The following is a 16,527-nucleotide window of genomic DNA, read 5'->3' on the forward strand; positions in this document are numbered from 1 at the left end:
TGTGTGTGTGTGTGTGTGTGTGTGTTCTCTAGATGAGGATACTGTATGAGGCTGTGTGTGTGTGTTCTCTAGATGAGGATACTGTGTGTGTGTGTGTTCTCTAGATGAGGATAGTGTGTGACTGTGTGTGTGTTCTCTAGATGAGGATAGTGTGTGACTGTGTGTGTGTTCTCTAGATGAGGATAGTGTGTGACTGTGTGTGTGTTCTCTAGATGAGGATAGTGTGTGACTGTGTGTGTGTTCTCTAGATGAGGATAGTGGGTGGTCGTATGGTGGTGAACTCTCTCAGGAACCCCCAGACATCGTACGCTCAGCTGGCCCTCAACATCTTCTTCGCTCTGCTGGTCGGCCTCATTTACTACCAGATCCCCCTGACTCTACCTGAAGCCCTACAGAACAGGTGTCTGTCCTGTCTGTCTTGTCTGTCCTGTCCTGTCTGTCCTGTCTGTCCTGTCTGTCTTGTCTGTCCTGTCTGTCCTGTCTGTCTTGTCTGTCCTGTCTGTCATGTCTGTCATGTCTGTCCTGTCTGCGTGTCTCACAGTCCAGCAGTATCTATTCTTTATTCTCTCTCTCAGGATGGGAGCATTCTTTTTCCTCATCATCAACATGGTGTTTGGGAATCTTTCAGCTGTGGAACTCTTCATCAATGAGAGAGCTCTGTTCATGTGAGTCTTTCTGTTTGTGTGTATTCTGACTCTCTGTCTGTGTATTCTGACTCTGTCTGTGTATTCTGACTCTCTGTCTGTGTATTCTGACTCTGTCTGTGTATTCTGACTCTCTGTCTGTGTTCTGACTCTCTCTCTGTGTTCTGACTCTCTGTCTGTGTGTGTTTCAGCCATGAGAACTCTAGTGGGTACTACCGTACGTCCGTCTACTTCCTGTCCAAGATATTCGCTGACCTCATCCCCAACCGCATTGTCCCTATCCTCATCTTCTCAGCCATCGCCTACTATATGATGGGTATGAACCACACAGCCATCACCTACTATATGATGGGTATGAACCACACACAGATACACACACAGTTCAGAACACACACACAGTTCAGAACACACACACAGTTCAGAACACACACACAGTTCAGAACACACACACAGTTCAGAACACACACACAGTTCAGAACACACACACAGTTCAGAACACACACACAGTTCAGAACACACACACACAGTTCAGAACACACACACAGTTCAGAACACACACACACACACACACAGTTCAGAACACACACACAGTTCAGAACACACACACAGGTCAGAACACACACACAGGTCAGAACACACACACAGTTCAGAACACACACACAGGTCAGAAACACACACAGGTCAGAACACACACACAGGTCAGAACACACACACAGTTCAGAACACACACACAGTTCAGAACACACACACAGTTCAGAACACACACACAGTTCAGAACACACACACACAGTTCAGAACACACACACACAGTTCAGAACACACACACACAGTTCAGAACACACACACAGTTCAGAACACACACACAGTTCAGAACACACACACAGTTCAGAACACACACACAGTTCAGAACACACACACAGTTCAGAACACACACACAGTTCAGAACACACACACACACACAGTTCAGAACACACACACACAGTTCAGAACACACACACAGTTCAGAACACACACACACAGTTCAGAACACACACACACACAGTTCAGAACACACACACACACACAGTTCAGACACACACACAGTTCAGAACACACACACAGTTCAGAAACACACACACAGTTCAGAACACACACACAGTTCAGAACACACACACAGTTCAGAACACACACACAGTTCAGAACACACACACAGTTCAGAACACACACACAGTTCAGAACACACACACAGTTCAGAACACACACACAGTTCAGAACACACACCACTATGATAAAATGTAAATCTCTCTCTCTCTCTCCACCAGGTCTGAAGCCAGCCTTCACAGCGTTCCTGCTCTTCACACTGACGATGTCCCTGGTCAGTCTCGCTGCGGTCAGTCTAGCGTTCCTGGTCTCAGCCTCTGTCTCCTCCTTCGCTATGGCCAACGTCCTCATCGCCCTGCCTTTCGTCTTCATGATGGTGAGAGACACACAAACACACTCAAACACTCAGACACACACTAACTCTCTCTCTCTCTAGGTGTTTGGAGTGTTCCTGGTCAACCTTAACTCCATTCTCTCTCTCTCTCTCTCTCTCTCTCTCTCTCTCTCTCTCTCTCTCTCTCTCTCTCTCTCTCTCTCTCTCTCTCTCTCTCTCTCTCGCTCTCTCTCTCTAGGTGTTTGGAGTGTTCCTGGTCAACCTTAACTCCATGTTCTCTCTCTCTCTCGCTCTCTCTCTCTAGGTGTTCGGATGGTTCCTGGTCAACCTTAACTCCATGTTCTCTCTCTCTCTCTCTCTAGGTGTTTGGAGGGTTCCTGGTCAACCTTAACTCCATGTTCTCTCTCTCTCTCTCTAGGTGTTTGGAGGGTTCCTGGTCAACCTTAACTCCATGTTGTCTTGGTTGTCATGGCTGAAGTGGATCAGCATCTTCCGCTACGGACTAGAGGTCTGTTATTCCTATTAGACAGTCTGATGGTCCTATTAGAGAGTTGGACAGTCTGAGGGTCCTATTATAGAGTTGGACAGTCTGATGGTCCTATTAGATAGTTGGACAGTGATGGTCCTATTCGATAGTTGGACAGTCTGATGGTCATATTAGAGAGTTGGACAGTGATGGTCCTATTAGATAGTTGGACAGTCTGATGGTCCTATTAGATAGTTGGACAGTCTGATGGTCCTATTAGAGAGTTGGACAGTCTGATGGTCCTATTAGAGAGTTGGACAGTCTGATGGTCCTATTAGAGAGTTGGACAGTCTGATGGTCCTATTAGATAGTTGGACAGTCTGATGGTCCTATTATAGAGTTGGACAGTCTGATGGTCCTATTAGATAGTTGGACAGTCTGATGGTCCTATTAGATAGTTGGACAGTCTGATGGTCCTATTAGAGAGTTGGACAGTCTGATTGATGGTCCTATTAGAGAGTTGGACAGTCTGATTGATGGTCCTATTAGAGAGTTGGACAGTCTGACGGTCCTATTAGAGAGTTGGACAGTCTGATGGTCCTATTAGAGAGTTGGACAGTCTGATGGTCCTATTAGAGAGTTGGACAGTCTGATGGTCCTATTAGATAGTTGGACAGTCTGATGGTCCTATTAGAGAGTTGGACAGTCTGATGGTCCTATTAGAGAGTTGGACAGTCTGCTTGATGGTCCTATTAGAGAGTTGGACAGTCTGATTGATGGTCTTATTAGAGAGTTGGACAGTCTGATGGTCCTATTAGAGAGTTGGACAGTCTGATGGTCCTATTATAGAGTTGGACAGTGATGGTCCTATTATTGGAGAGTTGGACAGTCTGATTGATGGTCCTATTAGAGAGTTGGACAGTCTGATTGATGGTCCCATTAGAGAGTTGGACAGTCTGATGGTCCTATTAGAGAGTTGGACAGTCTGATTGATGGTCCTATTAGAGAGTTGGACAGTCTGATTGATGGTCCTATTAGAGAGTTGGACAGTCTGATGGTCCTATTAGAGAGTTGGACAGTCTGATTGATGGTCCTATTAGAGAGTTGGACAGTCTGATTGATGGTCCCATTAGAGAGTTGGACAGTCTGATGGTCCTATTAGAGAGTTGGACAGTCTGATTGATGGTCCTATTAGAGAGTTGGACAGTCTGATTGATGGTCCTATTAGAGAGTTGGACAGTCTGATGGTCCTATTAGAGAGTTGGACAGTCTGATGGTCCTATTAGAGAGTTGGACAGTCTGACGGTCCTATTAGACAGTTGGACAGTGATGGTCCTATTAGAGAGTTGGACAGTCTGATGGTCCTATTAGATAGTTGGACAGTCTGATGGTCCTATTAGAGAGTTGGACAGTCTGATGGTCCTATTAGAGAGTTGGACAGTCTGATGGTCCTATTAGAGAGTTGGACAGTCTGATGGTCCTATTAGAGAGTTGCACAGTCTGATGGTCCTATTAGAGAGTTGGACAGTCTGATGGTCCTATTAGATAGTTGGACAGTCTGATGGTCCTATGAGAGAGTTGGACAGTCTGATGGTCCTATTAGAGAGTTGGACAGTCTGATGGTCATATTAGAGAGTTGGACAGTCTGATTGATGGTCCTATTAGAGAGTTGGACAGTCTGATGGTCCTATTAGAGAGTTGGACAGTCTGATTGATGGTCCTATTAGAGAGTTGGACAGTCTGATTGATGGTCCTATTAGAGAGTTGGACAGTCTGATGGTCCTATTAGAGAGTTGGACAGTCTGATTGATGGTCCTATTAGAGAGTTGGACAGTCTGATTGATGGTCATATTAGAGAGTTGGACAGTCTGATTGATGGTCCTATTAGAGAGTTGGACAGTCTGATGGTCCTATTAGAGAGTTGGACAGTCTGATGGTCCTATTAGAGAGTTGGACAGTCTGACGGTCCTATTAGAGAGTTGGACAGTGATGGTCCTATTAGAGAGTTGGACAGTCTGATGGTCCTATTAGAGAGTTGGACAGTCTGATGGTCCTATTAGAGAGTTGGACAGTCTGATTGATGGTCCTATTAGAGAGTTGGACAGTCTGATTGATGGTCCTATGAGAGAGTTGGACAGTCTGATGGTCCTATGAGAGAGTTGGACAGTCTGATGGTCCTATTAGAGAGTTGGACAGTCTGATGGTCATATTAGAGAGTTGGACCGTCTGATTGATGGTCCTATTAGAGAGTTGGACAGTCTGATGGTCCTATTAGAGAGTGGGACAGTCTGACGGTTCTATTAGAGAGTGGGACAGTCTGACGGTTCTATTAGAGAGTTGGACAGTCTGATGGTCCTATTAGAGAGTTGGACAGTCTGATGGTCATATTAGAGAGTTGGACAGTCTGATGGTCCTATTAGAGAGTTGGACAGTCTGATTGATGGTCCTATTAGAGAGTTGGACAGTCTGATGGTACTATTAGAGAGTTGGACAGTCTGATGGTCCTGTTAGAGAGTTGGGCAGTCTGAGGGTCCTATTAGAGAGTTGGACAGTCTGATGGTCCTATTAGAGAGTTGGACAGTCTGATTGATGGTCCTATTAGATAGTTGGACAGTCTGATGGTCCTATTAGAGAGTTGGACAATCTGATGGTCCTATTAGAGAGTTGGACAGTCTGATGGTCCTATTAGAGAGTTGGACAGTCTGATTGATGGTCCTATTAGAGAGATGGACAGTCTGATGGTCCTATTAGAGAGTTGGACAGTCTGATTGATGGTCCTATTAGAGAGTTGGACAGTCTGATGGTCCTATTAGAGAGTTGGACAGTCTGATTGATGGTCCTATTAGATAGTTGGACAGTCTGATGGTCCTATTAGAGAGTTGGACAGTCTGATGGTCCTATTAGAGAGTTGGACAGTCTGATGGTACTATTAGAGAGTTGGACAGTCTGATTGATGGTCCTATTAGAGAGTTGGACAGTCTGATGGTCCTATTAGATAGTTGGACAGTCTGATGGTCCTATTAGAGAGTTGGACAGTCTGATGGTACTATTAGAGAGTTGGACAGTCTGGTTGATGGTCCTATTAGAGAGTTGGACAGTCTGATGGTCCTATTAGATAGTTGGACAGTCTGATGGTCCTATTAGAGAGTTGGACAGTCTGATTGATGGTCCTATTAGAGAGTTGGACAGTCTGATTGATGGTCCTATTAGAGAGTTGGACAGTCTGATTGATGGTCCTATTAGAGAGTTGGACAGTCTGATGGTCCTATTAGAGAGTTGGACAGTCTGATGGTCCTATTAGAGAGTTGGACAGTCTGATTGATGGTCCTATTAGAGAGTTGGACAGTCTGATTGATGGTCCTATTAGAGAGTTGGACAGTCTGATGGTCCTATTAGAGAGTTGGACAGTCTGATGGTCCTATTAGAGAGTTGGACAGTCTGATTGATGGTCCTATTAGAGAGTTGGACAGTCTGATTGATGGTCCTATTAGAGAGTTGGACAGTCTGATTGATGGTCCTATTAGAGAGTTGGACAGTCTGATTGATGGTCCTATTAGAGAGTTGGACAGTCTGATGGTCCTATTAGAGAGTTGGACAGTCTGATGGTCCTATTAGAGAGTTGGACAGTCTGATTGATGGTCCTATTAGAGAGTTGGACAGTCTGATGGTCCTATTAAAGAGTTGGACAGTCTGACGGTCCTATTAGAGAGTTGGACAGTCTGATGGTCCTATTAGAGAGTTGGACAGTCTGATGGTCCTATTAGAGAGTTGGACAGTCTGATTGATGGTCCTATTAGAGAGTTGGACAGTCTGATGGTCCTATTAGAGAGTTGGACAGTCTGACGGTCCTATTAGAGAGTTGGACTGTCTGATGGTCCTATTAGAGAGTTGGACAGTCTGATGGTCCTATTAGAGAGTTGGACAGTCTGATTGATGGTCCTATTAGAGAGTTGGACAGTCTGATTGATGGTCCTATTAGAGAGTTGGACAGTCTGATTGATGGTCCTATTAGAGAGTTGGACAGTCTGATTGATGGTCCTATTAGAGAGTTGGACATTCTGATGGTCCTATTAGAGAGTTGGACAGTCTGAGGGTCCTATTAGAGAGTTGGACAGTCTGAGGGTCCTATTAGAGAGTTGGACAGTCTGATGGTCCTATTAGAGAGTTGGACAGTCTGATTGATGGTCCTATTAGATAGTTGGACAGTCTGATGGTCCTATGAGAGAGTTGGACAGTCTGATGGTCATATTAGAGAGTTGGACCGTCTGATTGATGGTCCTATGAGAGAGTTGGACAGTCTGATGGTCCTATTAGAGAGTTGGACAGTCTGATGGTCCTATTAGAGAGTTGGACAGTCTGAGGGTCCTATTAGAGAGTTGGACAGTCTGATTGATGGTCCTATTAGAGAGTTGGACAGTCTGATGGTCCTATTAGAGAGTTGGACAGTCTGATGGTCCTATTAGAGAGTTGGACAGTCTGATGGTACTATTAGAGAGTTGGACAGTCTGATGGTCCTATTAGAGAGTTGGACAGTCTGATGGTCCTATTAGAGAGTTGGACAGTCTGATGGTCCTATTAGATAGTTGGACAGTCTGATGGTCCTATTAGAGAGTTGGACAGTCTGATGGTCCTATTAGAGAGTTGGACAGTCTGATGGTCCTATTAGAGAGTTGGACAGTCTGATTGATGGTCCTATTAGAGAGATGGACAGTCTGATTGATGGTCCTATTAGAGAGTTGGACAGTCTGATGGTCATATTAGAGAGTTGGACAGTCTGATTGATGGTCCTATTAGAGAGTTGGACAGTCTGATGGTCCTATTAGAGAGTTGGACAGTCTGACGGTCCTATTAGAGAGTTGGACAGTCTGATGGTCCTATTAGAGAGTTGGACAGTCTGATGGTCCTATTAGAGAGTTGGACAGTCTGATTGATGGTCCTATTAGAGAGTTGGACAGTCTGATGGTCCTATTAGAGAGTTGGACAGTCTGATTGATGGTCCTATTAGAGAGTTGGACAGTCTGATTGATGGTCCTATTAGAGAGTTGGACAGTCTGATTGATGGTCCTATTAGAGAGTTGGACAGTCTGATGGTCCTATTAGAGAGTTGGACAGTCTGATTGATGGTCCTATTAGAGAGTTGGACAGTCTGATTGATGGTCCTATTAGATAGTTGGACAGTCTGATGGTCCTATGAGAGAGTTGGACAGTCTGATGGTCCTATTAGAGAGTTGGACAGTCTGATTGATGGTCCTATTAGAGAGTTGGACAGTCTGATGGTCCTATTAGAGAGTTGGACAGTCTGATGGTCCTATTAGAGAGTTGGACAGTCTGATGGTACTATTAGAGAGTTGGACAGTCTGATGGTCCTATTAGAGAGTTGGACAGTCTGATGGTCCTATTAGAGAGTTGGACAGTCTGATTGGGTCCTATTAGAGAGTTGGACAGTCTGATTGATGGTCCTATTAGAGAGTTGGACAGTCTGATGGTCCTATTAGAGAGTTGGACAGTCTGAGGGTCCTATTAGAGAGTTGGACAGTCTGATGGTCCTATTAGAGAGTTGGACAGTCTGATGGTCCTATTAGAGAGTTGGACAGTCTGATGGTCCTATTAGAGAGTTGGACAGTCTGATGGTCCTATTAGAGAGTTGGACAGTCTGATTGATGGTCCTATTAGAGAGTTGGACAGTCTGATTGATGGTCCTATTAGAGAGTTGGACAGTCTGATGGTCCTATTAGAGAGTTGGACAGTCTGATGGTCCTATTAGAGAGTTGGACAGTCTGATGGTCCTATTAGAGAGTTGGACAGTCTGATTGATGGTCCTATTAGAGAGTTGGACAGTCTGATGGTCATATTAGAGAGTTGGACAGTCTGATTGATGGTCAGTCTATTGATGGTCCTATTAGAGAGTTGGACAGTCTGATGGTCCTATTAGAGAGTTGGACAGTCTGACGGTCCTATTAGAGAGTTGGACAGTCTGATGGTCCTATTAGACAGTTGGACAGTCTGATGGTCCTATTAGAGAGTTGGACAGTCTGATTGATGGTCCTATTAGAGAGTTGGACAGTCTGATGGTCCTATTAGAGAGTTGGACAGTCTGATGGTCCTATTAGAGAGTTGGACAGTCTGATGGTCCTATTAGAGAGTTGGACAGTCTGATGGTCCTATTAGAGAGTTGGACAGTCTGAGTGATGGTCCTATTAGAGAGTTGGACAGTCTGATTGATGGTCCTATTAGAGAGTTGGACAGTCTGATGGTCATATTAGAGAGTTGGACAGTCTGATTGATGGTCCTATTAGAGAGTTGGACAGTCTGATGGTCCTATTAGAGAGTTGGACAGTCTGACGGTCCTATTAGAGAGTTGGACAGTCTGATGGTCCTATTAGAGAGTTGGACAGTCTGATGGTCCTATTAGAGAGTTGGACAGTCTGATGGTCCTATTAGAGAGTTGGACAGTCTGATTGATGGTCCTATTAGAGAGTTGGACAGTCTGATTGATGGTCCTATTAGAGAGTTGGACAGTCTGATTGATGGTCCTATTAGAGAGTTGGACAGTCTGATTGATGGTCCTATTAGAGAGTTGGACAGTCTGATGGTACTATTAGAGAGTTGGACAGTCTGATGGTACTATTAGAGAGTTGGACAGTCTGATGGTCCTATTAGAGAGTTGGACAGTCTGAGGGTCCTATTAGAGAGTTGGACAGTCTGATGGTCCTATTAGAGAGTTGGACAGTCTGATTGATGGTCCTATTAGATAGTTGGACAGTCTGATTGATGGTCCTATTAGAGAGTTGGACAGTCTGATTGATGGTCCTATTAGAGAGTTGGACAGTCTGATTGATGGTCCTATTTGAGAGTTGGACAGTCTGATGGTCTATTGAGTTGGGTCTATTAGAGAGTTGGACAGTCTGATGTTCCTATTAGAGAGTTGGACAGTCTGATGGTCCTATTAGAGAGTTGGACAGTCTGATTGATGGTCCTATTAGAGAGTTGGACATTCTGATTGATGGTCCTATTAGAGAGTTGGACAGTCTGATTGATGGTCCTATTAGAGAGAGTTGGACAGTCAGACGGTCCTATTAGAGAGTTGGACAGTCTGATGGTCCTATTAGAGAGTTGGACAGTCTGATTGACGGTCCTATTAGAGAGTTGGACAGTCTGACGGTCCTATTAGAGAGTTGGATAGTCTGACGGTCCTATTAGAGAGTTGGACAGTCAGACGGTCCTATTAGAGAGTTGGACAGTCTGATGGTCCTATTAGACAGTCTGGTGGTCCTATTAGATAGTTGGACAGTCTGATGGTTCTATTAGAGAGTTGGACAGTCTGATGGTCCTATTAGAGAGTTGGACAGTCTGATGGTCCTATTAGAGAGTTGGACAGTCTGATTGACGGTCCTATTAGAGAGTTGGACAGTCTGATGGTCCTATTAGAGAGTTGGACAGTCTGATTGACGGTCCTATTAGAGAGTTGGACAGTCTGACGGTCCTATTAGAGAGTTGGATAGTCTGACGGTCCTATTAGAGAGTTGGATAGTCTGGCGGTCCTATTAGAGAGTTGGATAGTCTGATGGTCATATTAGAGAGTTGGATAGTCTGATGGTCCTATTAGAGAGTTGGACAGTCTGATTGACGGTCCTATTAGAGAGTTGGACAGTCTGACGGTCCTATTAGAGAGTTGGACAGTCTGATGGTCATATTAGAGAGTTGGATAGTCTGGCGGTCCTATTAGAGAGTTGGATAGTCTGATGGTCCTATTAGAGAGTTGGACAGTCTGATGGTCCTATTAGAGAGTTGGATAGTCTGATGGTCCTATTAGACAGCCTGATGGTCCTATTAGAGAGTTGGACAGTCTGATTGATGGTCCTATTAGAGAGTTGGACAGTCTGATGGTCCTATTAGAGAGTTGGACAGTCTGATGGTCCTATTAGAGAGTTAGACAGTCTGATGGTCCTATTAGAGAGTTGGACAGTCTGATTGATGGTCCTATTAGACAGTCTTACGGTCCTATTAGAGAGTTGGACAGTCTGATTGATGGTCCTATTAGAGAGTTGGACAGTCTGATTGATGGTCCTATTAGACAGTCTGATGGTCCTATTAGAGAGTTGGACAGTCTGATTGATGGTCCTATTAGAGAGTTGGACAGTCTGATTGATGGTCCTATTAGACAGTCTTACGGTCCTATTAGAGAGTTGGACATTCTGATAGTAATAGTGTGTTTATTGTCTCCCTCTGTCTCCCCATCAGGCGGTGACCATTAATGAGTTTAAAGGACAAATATTCTACAGCAACACAACCATGTAAGTTGACCTCTCACTCTCCTTTCATTCTCTCCTTTCATTCTCTCTGTCCTCTCCTTTCATTCTCTCCTTTCATTCTCTCCTTTCATTCTCTCTGTTCTCTCCTTTCATTCTCTCCTTTCATTCTCTCTGTCTTCTCCTTTCATTCTCTCCTTTCATTCTCTCCTTTCATTCTCTCTGTTCTCTCCTTTCATTCTCTCTGTTCTCTCCTTTGGTCCTGTGGTCCTTCTGTGGCTCAGTTGGTAGAGCATGGCGCTTGTAACGCCAGGGTAGTGGGTTCGATTCCGGGACCACCCATACGTAGAATGTATGCACACATGACTGTAAGTCGCTTTGATAAAAGCGTCAGCTAAATGGCATATATTATTATTATATATCCTTTCATTCTCTCCTTTCATTCTCTCTGTCTTCTCCTTTCATTCTCTCCTTTCATTCTCTCTGTTCTCTCCTTTCATTCTCTCTGTTCTCTCCTTTCATTCTCTCCTTTCATTCTCTCTGTCTTTCATTCTCCTTTCATTCTCTCCTTTCATTCTCTCCTTTCATTCTCTCCTTTCATTCTCTCTGTTCTCTCCTTTCATTCTCTCTGTTCTCTCCTTTCATTCTCTCTGTTCTCTCCTTTCATTCTCTCTCCTTTCATTCTCTCTGTTCTCTCCTTTCATTCTCTCCTTTCATTCTCTCTGTTCTCTCCTTTCATTCTCTCTGTTCTCTCCTTTCATTCTCTGTCTCTCTCCTTTCATTCTCTCCTTTCATTCTCTGTCCTCTCCTTTCATTCTCTCTGTTCTCTCCTTTCATTCTCTCTGTTCTCTCCTTTCATTCTCTGTTCTCTCCTTTCATTCTCTCTGTTCTCTCCTTTCATTCTCTCTGTTCTCTCCTATCATTCTCTCCTTTCATTCTCTCTGTTCTCTCCTTTCATCCTCTCCTTTCATTCTCTCTGTTCTCTCCTTTCATTCTCTCTGTTCTCTCCTTTCACTCTCTCCTTTCATTCTCTCTGTTCTCTCCTTTCATCCTCTCCTTTCATTCTCTCCTTTCATTCTCTCTGTCCTCTCCTTTCATTCTCTCCTTTCATTCTCTCCTGTCATTCTCTCCTTTCATTCTCTCTGTTCTCTCCTTTCATCCTCTCCTTTCATTCTCTCTGTTCTCTCCTTTCATTCTCTCTGTTCTCTCCTTTCATTCTCTCTGTTCTCTCCTTTCATTCTCTCTGTTCTCTCCTTTCACTCTCTCCTTTCATTCTCTCTGTCCTCTCCTTTCATTCTCTCCTTTCACTCTCTCCTTTCATTCTCTGTTCTCTCCTTTCACTCTCTCAATTTCATTCTCTGTTCTCTCCTTTCATTCTCTCTGTTCTCTCCTTTCATTCTCTCCTTTCATTCTCTCTGTTCTCTCCTTTCATTCTCTCTGTTCTCTCCTTTCATTCTCTCTATTCTCTCCATTCATTCTCTCTGTTCTCTCCTTTCATTCTCTCTGTTCTCTCCTTTCACTCTCTCCTTTCATTCTCTGTTCTCTCCTTTCATTCTCTCTGTTCTCTCCTTTCATTCTCTCTGTTCTCTCCTTTCATTCTCTCTGTTCTCTCCTTTCATTCTCTCTGTTCTCTCCTTTCATTCTCTCTGTTCTCTCCTTTCATTCTCTCTGTTCTCTCCTTTCATTCTCTCTGTCCTCTCCTTTCATTCTCTCTGTTCTCTCCTTTCATTCTCTCCTTTCATTCTCTGTTCTCTCCTTTCATTCTCTCTGTTCTCTCCTTTCATTCTCTCCTTTCATTCTCTGTTCTCTCCTTTCATTCTCTCTGTTCTCTCCTTTCATTCTCTCCTTTCATTCTCTGTTCTCTCCTTTCATTCTCTCTGTTCTCTCCTTTCATTCTCTCTGTTCTCTCCTTTCATTCTCTCTGTTCTCTCCTTTCATTCTCTCTGTTCTCTCCTTTCATTCTCTCTGTTCTCTCCTTTCACTCTCTCCTTTCATTCTCTGTTCTCTCCTTTCATTCTCTCTGTTCTCTCCTTTCATTCTCTCTGTTCTCTCCTTTCATTCTCTCTATTCTCTCCTTTCATTCTCTGTTCTCTCCTTTCATTCTCTCTGTTCTCTCCTTTCATTCTCTCTGTTCTCTCCTTTCATTCTCTCTGTCCTCTCCTTTCATTCTCTCTGTCCTCTCCTTTCATTCTCTCTGTTCTCTCCTTTCACTCTCTCCTTTCATTCTCTCTGTTCTCTCCTTTCATTCTCTCTGTTCTCTCCTTTCATTCTCTCTATTCTCTCCTTTCATTCTCTATGTTCTCTCCTTTCATTATCTCTGTCCTCTCCTTTCATTCTCTCTTCTCTCCTTTCATTCTCTCTGTCCTCTCCTTTCATTCTCTCTTCTCTCCTTTCATTCTCTCTGTTCTCTCCTTTCATTCTCTCTGTTCTCTCCTTTCATTCTCTCCTTTCATTCTCTCTGTCCTCTCCTTTCATTCTCTCCTTTCATTCTCTCCTTTCACTCTCTCCTTTCATTCTCTGTTCTCTCCTTTCATTCTCTCTGTTCTCTCCTTTCATTCTCTCCTTTCATTCTCTCTGTCCTCTCCTTTCATTCTCTCCTTTCATTCTCTCCTTTCACTCTCTCCTTTCATTCTCTGTGCTCTCCTTTCATTCTCTGTGCTCTCCTTTCATTATCTCTGTTCTCTCCTTTCATTCTCTCTGTCCTCTCCTTTCATTCTCTCTGTTCTCTCCTTTCATTCTCTCTGTTCTCTCCTTTCATTCTCTCCTTTCATTCTCTGTTCTCTCCTTTCATTCTCTCTGTTCTCTCCTTTCATTCTCTCTGTCCTCTCCTTTCATTCTCTGTTCTCTCCTTTCATTCTCTGTTCTCTCCTTTCATTCTCTCTGTTCTCTCCTTTCATTCTCTCTGTCCTCTCCTTTCATTCTCTCTGTTCTCTCCTTTCATTCTCTCTGTTCTCTCCTTTCATTCTCTCTATTCTCTCCTTTCATTCTCTCTGTTCTCTCCTTTCATTCTCTCTGTTCTCTCCTTTCATTCTCTCTGTTCTCTCCTTTCAATCTCTCTGTTCTCTCCTTTCACTCTCTCCTTTCATTCTCTGTCCTCTCCTTTCATTCTCTCTGTTCTCTCCTTTCATTCTCTCTGTTCTCTCCTTTCATTCTCTCTGTTCTCTCCTTTCATTCTCTCTGTTCTCTCCTTTCATTCTCTCTATTCTCTCCTTTCATTCTCTCTGTTCTCTCCTTTCATTCTCTGTCCTCTCCTTTTATTCTCCTCAGCCATCCATCTATATGCCGACACCGCCACCGTTGTGGCAGATCTCTATAATTCTATAATTCTTTCTCCTCTCGTCTTCCAGGTGAGATGTACCTGGAGACCCAGGGAATATAGACGACAGCACCTGGGGTTTCTGACCTTTAACCCCTCTCTCTCTCTTCCAGGGGAGGTGTACCTGGAGACCCAGGGAATAGACTACAGCACTGGGGGCTTCTGACCTTTAACCCCTCGCTCTCTCTCTGTCTTCCAGGGAGGTTTACCTGGAGACCCAGGGAATAGACTACAGCACCTGGGGTTTCTGACCTTTAACCCTCTCTCTCTCTCTCAGCCTTCCAGGGGAGGTGTACCTGGAGACCCAGGGAATAGACTACAGCACTGGGGGTTTCTGACCTTTAACCCCTCTCTCTCTCAGTCTTCCAGGGAGGTGTACCTGGAGACCCAGGGAATAGACTACAGCACCTGGGGTTTCTGACCTTTAACCCCTCTCTCTATCTCTCTCTCTCAGCCTTCCAGGGAGGTGTACCTGGAGACCCAGGGACTAGACTACAGCACCTGGGGTTTCTGGCAGAACCATGTAGCTCTGTCTGGGATCATTACGGTGTGTATGGTCTTGGCCTACATACAGCTCAGACGAATCAACCGCTGGAAGTGACACAGGCCGCAAGAATAGAATCATAGAATCAGAACTACACCTTCTGGAACAACAGGGACTGTGAGGAGACACACATCACAAGAATGGAATCATAGAATCATAGAATCAGAACTACACCTTCTGGAACAACAGGGACTGTGAGGAGACACACATCACAAGAATAGAATCATAGAATCATAGAATCAGAACTACACCTTCTGGAACAACAGGGACTGTGAAGAGACACACATCACAAGAATAGAATCATAGAATCATAGAATCAGAACTACACCTTCTGGAACAACAGGGGCTGTGAGGAGACACACATCACAAGAATAGAATCATAGAATCATAGAATCAGAACTACACCTTCTGGAACAACAGGGACTGTGAAGAGACACACATCACAAGAATAGAATCATAGAATCATAGAATCAGAACTACACCTTCTGGAACAACAGGGGCTGTGAGGAGACACACATCACAAGAATAGAATCAGAACTACACCTTCTGGAACAACAGGGACTGTGAGGAGACACACATCACAATAATAGAATCAGAACTACACCTTCTGGAACAACAGGGACTGTGAGGAGACACACATCACAAGAATAGAATCATAGAATCATAGAATCAGAACTACACCTTCTGGAACAACAGGGACTGTGAGGAGACACACATCACAAGAATAGAATCATAGAATCATAGAATCAGAACTACACCTTCTGGAACAACAGGGACTGTGAGGAGACACACATCACAAGAATAGAATCATAGAATCATAGAATCAGAACTACACCTTCTGGAACAACAGGGACTGTGAGGAGACACACATCACAAGAATAGAATCATAGAACACACATCACAAGAATAGAATCATAGAATCATAGAATCAGAACTACACCTTCTGGAACAACAGGGACTGTGAGGAGACACACATCACAAGAATAGAATCATAGAACACACATCACAAGAATAGAATCATAGAATCAGAACTACACCTTCTGGAACAACAGGGACTGTGAGGAGACACACATCACAAGAATAGAATCATAGAATCAGAACTACACCTTCTGGAACAACAGGGACTGTGAGGAGACACACACACTCTCCACTCCAGTCCATTCTAATATGCTTGTGAGGAGACACACTTGTATGGTTGTATGGTACGTTTTGTGTCGTAGAAATGTAGTGGTGTTATGATGTTGATGTTGTTATTTGATGCCTTAATACAGTCTAAGTCCTGTCTGTGCCAGGGGGAGGGGTTCTACTGAGCGATGTGGAATTGTTTTAAGAAGGTCAAACCAAGGATCTTCTTGTTATTTCATGCCTTAATACAGTCTAAGTCCTGTCTGTGCCGGGGGAGGGGTTCTACTGAGCGATGTGGAATTGTTTTAAGAAGGTCAAACCAAGGATCTTCTTGTTATTTTATGCCTTAATACAGTCTAAGTCCTGTCTGTGCCAGGGGGAGGGGTTCTACTGAACGATGTGGAATTGTTTTAAGAAGGTCAAACCAAGGATCTTCTTGTTATTTCATGCCTTAATACAGTCTAAGTCCTGTCTGTCTGTGCCGGGGGGAGGGGTTCTACTGAACGATGTGGAATTGTTTTAAGAAGGTCAAACCAAGGATCTTCTTGTTATTTCATGCCTTAATACAGTCTAAGTCCTGTCTGTGCCGGGGGGAGGGGTTCTACTGAACGATATGGAATTGTTTTAAGAAGGTCAAACCAAGGATCTTCTTGTTATTTGATTTAGACTCCTCGAGGTATCAAAAATATAAAACAAATATTTGATGAACATTTGTATTTGTCCTTACTGCTATTAGCCCATAGAAACACATTGAATAACAGATAGTCCT

At 43.9% G+C, this 16,527-nt stretch overlaps 1 protein-coding gene and 2 long non-coding RNA genes across 21 annotated transcripts in view; 2 read left to right on the forward strand and 1 right to left on the reverse strand.

The window, feature by feature from the left end:
• Window positions 1-15,712, forward strand: part of abcg2b (ATP-binding cassette, sub-family G (WHITE), member 2b) — a 50,441-nt gene extending 34,729 nt beyond the window's left edge. For 4 of the 12 annotated variants that reach the window (XM_052500970.1, XM_052500971.1, XM_052500969.1 and 1 more), the window contains 8 exons: window positions 249-400; window positions 576-665; window positions 836-996; window positions 1,946-2,100; window positions 2,477-2,566; window positions 10,766-10,818; window positions 14,367-14,379; window positions 14,556-14,970. In XM_052500970.1, coding sequence (XP_052356930.1) covers window positions 249-400; window positions 576-665; window positions 836-996; window positions 1,946-2,100; window positions 2,477-2,566; window positions 10,766-10,818; window positions 14,367-14,379; window positions 14,556-14,690 — 849 coding nt within the window. In that variant the 3' untranslated portion in view covers window positions 14,691-14,970. The other 8 variants (XM_052500978.1, XM_052500976.1, XM_052500977.1 and 5 more) reach the window with 8 other exon arrangements.
• LOC127917902 (uncharacterized) lies at window positions 14,295-15,807 on the reverse strand. 8 transcript variants are annotated; one of them, XR_008097957.1, is made up of 5 exons: window positions 15,574-15,705; window positions 15,238-15,391; window positions 14,962-15,176; window positions 14,591-14,807; window positions 14,458-14,497 (listed from the first exon to the last, which is right to left on the reverse strand). It is a non-coding gene; the product is annotated as an uncharacterized LOC127917902 (long non-coding RNA). The 8 variants fall into 8 exon arrangements; XR_008097956.1 differs by lacking the exon at window positions 14,458-14,497 and adding an exon at window positions 14,295-14,327 and having other exon boundaries at window positions 14,962-15,391; XR_008097959.1 differs by having other exon boundaries at window positions 14,962-15,314; window positions 15,671-15,807.
• An 18-nt stretch (window positions 15,808-15,825) lies between these two features.
• Window positions 15,826-16,466, forward strand: LOC127917906 (uncharacterized). Its single transcript, XR_008097981.1, has 2 exons — window positions 15,826-15,967; window positions 16,072-16,466. It is a non-coding gene; the product is annotated as an uncharacterized LOC127917906 (long non-coding RNA).
• The last annotated feature ends 61 nt before the right edge of the window (window positions 16,467-16,527 follow it).

The sequence above is a fragment of the Oncorhynchus keta genome, unplaced genomic scaffold, assembly GCF_023373465.1.
Source record: "Oncorhynchus keta strain PuntledgeMale-10-30-2019 unplaced genomic scaffold, Oket_V2 Un_contig_12375_pilon_pilon, whole genome shotgun sequence".
Lineage (NCBI taxonomy): Eukaryota > Metazoa > Chordata > Actinopteri > Salmoniformes > Salmonidae > Oncorhynchus > Oncorhynchus keta.